The 8646-nt window shown below is 42.6% G+C and overlaps 1 protein-coding gene across 1 annotated transcript in view; it reads right to left on the bottom strand.

The window, feature by feature from the left end:
- Positions 1 to 292: 292 nt before the first annotated feature.
- The window catches only part of LOC102194342 (B-cell lymphoma/leukemia 11A-like), a 31704-nt gene continuing 23350 nt past the window's right edge, over positions 293 to 8646 (bottom strand). The window contains exon 3 of the mRNA XM_005735788.1: positions 293 to 4255. Coding sequence (XP_005735845.1) covers positions 2271 to 4255 — 1985 coding nt within the window. The 3' untranslated portion in view covers positions 293 to 2270. The remainder of the gene's footprint in view (positions 4256 to 8646) is intronic.

The raw sequence follows: 8646 nt of genomic DNA, 5'->3' as shown, positions 1-8646 counted from the left end.
AGTGTGCAATTTCCTAAGTATTTTAAGTTCTCTCTATATATGTATATATCATAAATCTCTCCCCAATGCAAATTTTTGTTCAACCTGAAGACTTGTGTATAGTAAAGGCAAAAAACATGAGAGACATTACAGTTCATTACATAGTGATCAAGTCCTGGTGTCTCCAGGACAGAAAAGAGAAACAACAGTAAACAAACAAAATTTAAATAAGGTTCTCCCCTAAAGATATTGATGTTTTACTTTTTTTTTTTTAAAATCAACAGCACATTTTACTTATCTGTTTAAATCAAATTTGTAGAATTTTTATTTTTCTGTACTGAGCAGTATATTTCTATAGTTTGTAGTATGAAGCAGGATGTTTCTATGGCAGTTCCTGCATTATTACTTCCAAGATCCAAACCAATGTTTAGTTCTCAGAAGGAGACATGGCTGGCAACAGTTTCTAGTTCAACATTCTTTTTCTTCTTTTTTTTTCTTCTTTGTTTCTTTTAATGCAAAGCAATGACACCACACTAATCTGTCAGCATAAGAGCTAGTTTTCCCTTGAGCGTCCGACTGTAAACTGGGAAAATTGAACAGTGCACGTAGGCAGTACCAGACCTGAAATCCGGTACTCATTTTATACTCAACCGACTGTACCTCCGATTAGAGAGACAGATACAGAATCCAAGGCAGAGTGACAAGTGCTATATCATCAACAATGACAGGGAGTGAAGACTAAAAATTTAAAAAATAAAATAAAATAAAAAACATGGCTACCATGCGTAGGTCTAGACAAACGAAAAGAAAACTAAATGTGAAAAATTAAAACCTTGTCTGCGAGGGAAAATTTGCTGATTTTTTTCAATATTCTTGTCCTTTGATTTAGAATCACATTTTGGATTTCAGTGTGACTTGTTAAAAAAAATTTGGATCGCTAAACAGTTTCTAAGATCTAATGCGGTGACGGGAAATAACACTACAGCGACATCGATTTTTGAATTGTAGAGACACCTGGTAAACCCACTCCCCACTTACTACCCTGAACATCATCCACCCTTATGCTCTTACACCCACCCAACCCTCACCTGAAAAAATCTGTCTGGCTTACAACAACTAAATCCCACACTGGGGTCTTCAAGTGGCTGTTGGCGGACACCAAAGAAACATTACTCTGTGTTACTTGCAAAAAACACCTGCAAATTGTTTAATTATCAAAGAAAATAAACTCTGAAAAATTAAGAGCTTTATGTTGGTAAAACAACTCGCCAGAGTACCCCCTCAGTACGGTACCAAAAAACATATTCACCTATACCAAAACTCTACACCAAACTCAAGCATGTAACATGCCCGTAAACAGAACTGTAATCTCGAAAAAAAAAAAAAATCTACAGGAGGCAAGCAGATAAATGATTCACCAGAGATACACGTAATGTTTTTTTTCTTTTTTTCTTTTTGTTTTAGCTGGTTCTCTATGCTCCACTAAGTAAAAAAAAAACACAAGGGTCGTACAGGTGCTTGATGCAAGGACCTGCTTATTTCATATGTGCACAAAATGTTGTGTAATCTTTTATAGCTGAAACTCCGAGCTTATAGCAAAAAGGAGGATTAACTAATGCAGGTAAAATATCCAAGGCACTCGTTGTTGTCATTTCACACCATATTGTTAATTTCACTGCTGTTTGTAAAAGAAATATTTAATGGCGCCAGTGCCTAGCATTTCATAGGCGGCCTAATTCTCTCTATATATATTTATCATATCTAAATGTTGCATGGAAAATCTTTCACAAAGATCAGTTTTTAAGTGTGACCCTGCTTGTCTTGATGTTTTGATTATATGACACTGCCCACTATGTTTGAACTCAAAACTGTACATGATATGTAAAACAGTATGTACTGTATGCAGCATGGGTTTTAATAAGTCTTTTTTTTTTATGTTGAAGAAATCAAAAGTATAAACAGCAACACATGTACAACCAAACCCACCAGCTGAGGACAATTTTCTCTCTAGGTAGCCAAAACACACAGAGCATGCTGTCCAGTTACAAAAAATACAAAACGTGTAAATTATTGCACAATAGAAAGGCTCAAAAAGTTTTAAGTGTGATGCAATAGTATTGCCCCGGTAATGGATCATGCATCTAGCTTCTTCCAGTCGGGATGAAAACAGGGCTGTACTGTGTACTGGTGTCTAACCCTGTTGTCCTTTCCCCTTACTTATTGGCTAGTTAGCCAGGGTTGCTTTTTAGCCAGAGGAGCTGAGAGAGAGCAACCAGCATGCTGCTCTTTGCCTACTCAGTCTTAATGTCATTAGCCAGAGGGCGGTCGCTGTGCCACTTTTTCATGTGTTTCTCCAGAGTGCTGTATACACTGAAAGGCATGTGGCAGATTTCACATTTGTACACGTCCTTGCCCATCTGTCCATGGGTCTTCATGTGACGGGTGAGCTTTGAGCTCTGAGCGCACGCATAGCTGCACAGCTCGCATTTGTAGGGCCGCTCTCCAGTATGACTGCGTCGGTGCACAGTCAAGTTGCTGCAGTTCTTAAACACCTTGCCACAATATTCACAGGTGTCACTGCGGCGACCATCCTTCGAGCTCGGCCTGCCATTGCCGCTGACACCGTGGGGAGTGCTGGCCCCGCTGCCGGTGCCGCTCCGTACTGATGCGGCACGTTCCCCATCGAGTTCACCGGGTGGAGTAGAGAAGCGCAAGCTGCCGTTTTCTGAAGAGTGCTCAGATGAAGAGGCAAAGGGTGATTGTCTGGAGTCCCCACCTGTGAAGCTGATGAAGGGGTCCTTGAGTTGCCGGGAGGCAGCGTAGCCAGCAAGCCACTGAGAGTAGACGTTCTCTGTGTTTGGGATTGTGGGAGTGGGAGGGTCAAGGTCTTTCTCTACCTTGATGCGCTTGGACAGGGGACTGAGGGAACCAGGACTGACCCCTCCACCCAACAGCTTCCTGGACAGGTTGTCATTAGATAGAGGTCTCAAGCCATTGATAGTAGTAGTGGTTCCGTCATCTGCCCGGTCTGACTCCATGGCTGAGTTTTCATCAATAGGCTCCCTGGATAAGCTCCGGCGATGTGGGTGCAGAGCCTCGCTGTTCTGGTGATGGCGAGCCCCTTCAAGCCTCAAGCTAAATCGGTAGTCATTCCTTCCCTCTTCTTCTACTCCAGGCTTTCTCTCAATTTCCTCCTCCTCCCCCTCCTCCTCTTCTTCCTCCTCCTCCTCTTCTTCTTCTTCTTCTTCCTCTTCCTCATCATCTTCCTCTTCCTCCTCCTCCTCTCCATTTTCAGGCAGAAGGCCATTGTTCTCACTTTTGAACTTTGCCACCACTGACTTGAGTGCATCTGTGGCACTGCCCATCAGTTCACTCGTACCAGGTTCAGGTGAGCTTGCAGTTGAAAGACCATCATCTGACTTGGCATTAAGAAGTGAAGACTTACTCTGACAATGTGTCTTCATGTGACGTTTTAGTTTGCTAGCCTGTGTGCAGGCATGGTTACAGAGGTGACACTTAAATGGCTTTTCCCCTGTATGGCTACGCCGGTGAACAATAAGGTTGCTCTGGAATTTGAAGGTCTTCCCGCAGAACTCACAAGATTTTGCTTTGAGAGGGGTGGTCGATTGGACTGCATTTGTTACAGGATTAGGTGTGGAACGTGAGCCAGAAGGTGACTGAGAGGTGGAGAGGGGAGGTGTTGCTGAAAATGGAGGCTTAGAACCTGGCTGGAAAGGCTGCAGCAGCCGTTGCATAGGGTTGGGTCTGTTAGGGGAAAGAGGCGGAGAACCTCCTGTGGCATTTCCGGCCAGCTCACGTAGACGTCTAGAAAAGTCCATGGTCTGAGGGGCTTCTAATGGCACAGAGTTCAGCCTCATCACCCGGTCAAAAGCACTGGGATGGTGTGTTGCCAAGGCTAAGTCATCAGGGCTGAGGTGATGGCGCGGTGGTGGGCTGAATAGCGGTGGCGTTCGGGGATAGCGGCCCTCACGAGGCGTGGACGCTGAATCCCGACCAGACCCAGAACCCGGCATTCTCAGGAGGCTGTAAGGGCTGCCATCAGCCAAGTGTACAGCATGAAGAGGGGGCTGGGAGGAATTACAGTCACCCCCCATTCCGGGAGCTGCAGCCACACGAGGGGTGAGGGGGCTGCCGGGCTCGCTCTCCAGATAGATACGGAAGCCATGGGTGTTCTGGGCATGCTGGAGCAGGAACCAGGCACTGGTGAAAGGCTGTTTGCATGTGGTGCAGGTGTAACTGCTGGGCTCATCTTTATCTGACAAAAAGAAACACACAGAGAGAAAATAAATGTAAACTGGGAGATTCAAACTATAAAAAGAACATTAGTAATTTTATTAACACCATATATTATTATAAAAGGAAACATGATGCTTAAATAATGCAAGTAGGGTTTTAAAATAGGTAAAGTAATTATCAAAAACCAAGAGAATATAGACTAATTTCACAACAGCCTATAAAATATCTGCGATCACTTCTGACCAGAACTATTATGATTAGATGAAGGTATTGAATAACATTTTTAAAAAAAACTAATTTTACAATTGCACTCTATTTAAAGAGAGCAAATTATTCTTCTTAGTAAAATTGTTATTGCTCAATATCACAGCTATAAAATGTGAAAACTGTGTGTGCGTGTGTGTGTGTGTGTGTGTGTGTGTGTGTGTGTGTGTGAATTTAGATTTAACACTTAACAGAACAAAAGATAAAACACAATTACAAGAGACAGGCAGCAAACACACAAATTACACGGGAAGAAGGCATAGGAATATTTAAAACAATAATTGACTTTCAATAGCACTTGCACACTGACCTGAGATTTGCCTGACAATGCACGCCTAATCTCGTTAAAAACACTCATCTCCCCTCCAAAGCCTTGTTTACAGAATTAGCAGGGCTAAAGTGGGACATGTATCTGATGCTGCATATTAACACTGAATACAAATAAGAGGTCACATGTTAATAAATTGTACCAGCGTTTATCACAAAAAACACACATTCACAGGAAAAAAAGAAGCGAAGAGGAAAATTGGGTATGTGTGTTTGTGTGTGGGTGGGGAGGCTCCAATGAAAATGCATTTCATGCATTACTTTTCTATTTCTGATATTTCATGCTTTATGGATTTATTTAAATCCTCTCAGGTGAATAGAAAAGGAGAAGAAGGAGAAAGAAGAAGTGAGAGATATGCAAAATAAGAAGCATCCGCCACTTGCAAATGTGCTCCCTCTTTCATCTTTGGGGTTTCTTATCATTTCTTCCCTTTTTTCTTCTTTCACTTGAGGGCATTTTTCTGAAGTCATTTGCCAATGCTGAACCCAAACCATGGCCATACTGTGTTTGAAGAGGGAAAACAAGGGAGCGGGAGAGAGGATGATAGGCTATGTGTGCCTGATTGAAACTATGGGTGATCCCTAAGATGGTGGATGGACAGTTTTGCATGTTTTAAGCCTTCTACTTTTGAAGCAAAAGGGTGAGAGGGGCCAGAAAAATATAGTGACAGTCTAAAAGAAAGAGGAGGGATGTGGTGGATGAGCAACATAGGGAACGGATTGGTGTTTTTTGGTTTGTTTCTCTATCTTATGTGTCCAGAGTCAATGTGGCCCCCTCTGAACAATCTCACTTAAAGACCAGGACACAGCTAAAATGTGCACCCAATCAAACCTCCACACAAACCTTTTTCTCTTGACTGAAAAGAGTTGGAAGGGGGTATACTGGTAAATTATGGATCATTACAATCTGCAAAAATTACAGTTAATTGCTGCCACCTGCAAGGGGCTTTGACCCACTATGGAATTTTTCCATCATAAAAAAGCCATTTGCCCATACACATTTTTTTCTCCCTCTCTCATAAGCACAAATAAAATGTGCCCATTACATTAACTGCTATATGTATGTTTCCTTATTATGTGTGTGTTTTTATGGCTTTAAGTAGAAAGCCCCGTGTCACTTGTAAAACAGTTGCAATAACCTGGTCTCTCCCGTTCACTTTGCTTTGATTCAGTCTACACGCTTCCTCATCCTCGTCTTAATGTGCGAGCACACAGTATATATGCATGAGGGGGGAAAATAGATTAATTTTTTTTGTTATTGTGAAGGACAAGAAAGAAGGAGGGGCTGGCTGGAATGTGAGACGTCCGTGTTTTTAGAGGAAAGTGAGCACTAAAGGATCATGGAAGGAGGCAGGGGGGAAGGAAGGGAGCAAAGGAGAGAAGTGTGGCGTGAAGGAGACATTCCTAATGACAACCCACCATATTTCTGAAGGACACAAGAGCCACAAGAATGCACTTCAAAGCCAGTATTCAATTCATTTTCTTATGCATCAAAACCAGCATGTCTTGTGCTATGCAATCACTACTCCATCTATAGACATTTGACAAACTGTGTTCATGCCACAAGCAGTGATGATAATTGTTATTCCCATCCGAGCAGTGGACACATTGATGGGCATCAACAAGCCAGACCAACACATGCCCAGATTTACAACAATGGCAGAGGAGATATCTAAATAAGCCCACTATTGTCCTTAATAGCTGTCCTCAAAGGGATGGAAGGACAGCTTTTCAAAAGGATAAAAGACATTCTGACGAGGCGTTTGATGGCCTTGAAGGGTTTTTTTTTTTTCCTTTTTCTGCTTGTATGGAGAAGCACGAAACTGTGCGAGGGAGGAAGGATGATCTTATAAATGAGTCTGTCCTCTAATAGAATAAAGGAAAGCTCTCCCTCGCTTTCTCAGTCCGTTTCTCTTCTTCTAGTAACTTTAAGTCTGTGATGAGTTAGGGCTGGAGAGCAGAAGAGCAAGAGAGCTGGAGCTAATGCTGAATCTACACGTCCCTTTGAAATAGGATCAGCAGAGAGGAGAAACCACACTGACAACCCCTTAGCTGCCATTTCATGGCAGGGGCTGAAAGAAGAGACTGTGAAGGAAAGAGGAGACAGAAAGAATATAGAAGAAGTGAGAAAGGGCAGGTGGTTTGGGAGCAAAAAGTTAGAAGGATGACAGAGAAAAGAAAAATAGAAAGTAGAAGATACACAGTCAAAGGAATGAAATGGGAGGTTTACAATTCCTTCAAAGACTTTCGAAGCATTGCAACACAAAGCAGCGGGAGGCTATTATTGTGATATTAATGGACATTGCACTGATATCAGAGAGAAATGATTTGATCTAGGGGTAGGCCTGTTGCAAGGACAGAAGAGAAATTGTGATAAGTCAAAGAGAAGATAAGGTAGCCTCGCAGCAACACTCACAAAACATCGGAGCCAACAATTTTGACCAAAGTCATACAGAATCCTGAAATTCTAGGCAACTGAGGAACACATTGCTTGTGCATATTCCTCTATCGTTAATGGCCCATTTCCCATAATTAGTCTTACTTGCACTCTCTCAACAACATGTACTTACACAAAGAGTAGCTATACCACCCTGTTCCACGTTGTCCCATAAGCCCAAACACTGGCAAAACCACAACAAAATCAAGTAACAGACACAAAGACAACCCATTGACCAAGTGCTGGCAAGTTAAAGATGCACTGACACAAAAATGTCAACAGCTTTCTCTTCCTCACCCACCACTCACAGATGTATTGTTTACAACTATTTAGCCATACAATAAAAAGTTAGCAGACTTACCATGCCCTCCATTTTTATTTTTATTTTTGTCCTTGACCAGTTGCGATAGTGGGCTGAGCCTGTCCTGGTGTGACCATGCAGCTTTCACTGATATTGGTCATTTAGCTAATGGAGGAATGGGCTAACAGGATTAGCTTGCTTGGCTTCCAAAGGAGGAGGAAGCCACAGAGACAGAAGACACGAGGGACACAGTGTGTCACTGCCATTTCTCAAAGTTATCAGTCGCTATGGCTCGAGAGAGCACTCACACACACCTGAAAAGTGATTATGCTAATAGAAGGTCTTTGCCAATATTCATAAGTGTTTATAGGTGTTGGAGTGAGTGCCTCGGGAAGACAGAGGGTTGTCAATACAGTGCCTCTTAAGAGTGCCTCGGCCGTAACTCCTGTTAATGTGATTACCACTCTGTTTATGTCATTAGGGTATTCACAGTCAGGGACTGGACAGGGGTGAAGGGTGAAGCAGGAAAGGAGAGGTTGAGGAAAAAGATGGGGGAGTAACAGAAGCTCACAATAGGGGCCTTCTTGGTTTACATGACTTTCAGCTCAGTTAACAACAGAACTGTAATTTTTCATTAGCAGCTTTAGAGACTAAGAGAAGGATCTGTCATATGCCTCATACATGTTATCACCTTAAGTTTTTTCTCTGTCTCTGCTTTTTTTTTCTTTGTGTGTGTGTCTGAAACCTGATAGAGCAAATGGACTGGCCTTGACCTTCTTTCTTACTTCTACGTCTCGATCTGTTTGTCTGTGTTTCTCTGCCACAGCCACATACACCCAGCTCTTTGTCCCAGCCAGGCTCGTTATGGTGCGCTAAGCCACTGGCCACAGACAAAAGGCTTGTTTGACAAACACTTGTTCCTGAGACAAAGCCGGATGCAGGAAATACAGTTTACTAAACAGAAAACCAGCCAACACTGACTGGTGTTGGAGTCACACATTATACAGTATGGGGAAGCTGACCACTACTCACTACATAAGGCACAAATGTAGGGAAAGTGAAAAGGAGACACACAATGAGG

This window comes from Pundamilia nyererei, unplaced genomic scaffold (assembly GCF_000239375.1).
Source record: "Pundamilia nyererei isolate P.nyererei 1_Seehausen unplaced genomic scaffold, PunNye1.0 scaffold00065, whole genome shotgun sequence".
In the NCBI taxonomy this organism is placed as follows: Eukaryota; Metazoa; Chordata; class Actinopteri; order Cichliformes; family Cichlidae; genus Pundamilia; species Pundamilia nyererei.
The sequence above is the reverse complement of the archived record's forward strand: the minus strand, read 5'-3'. Positions and strand labels throughout refer to the sequence as shown.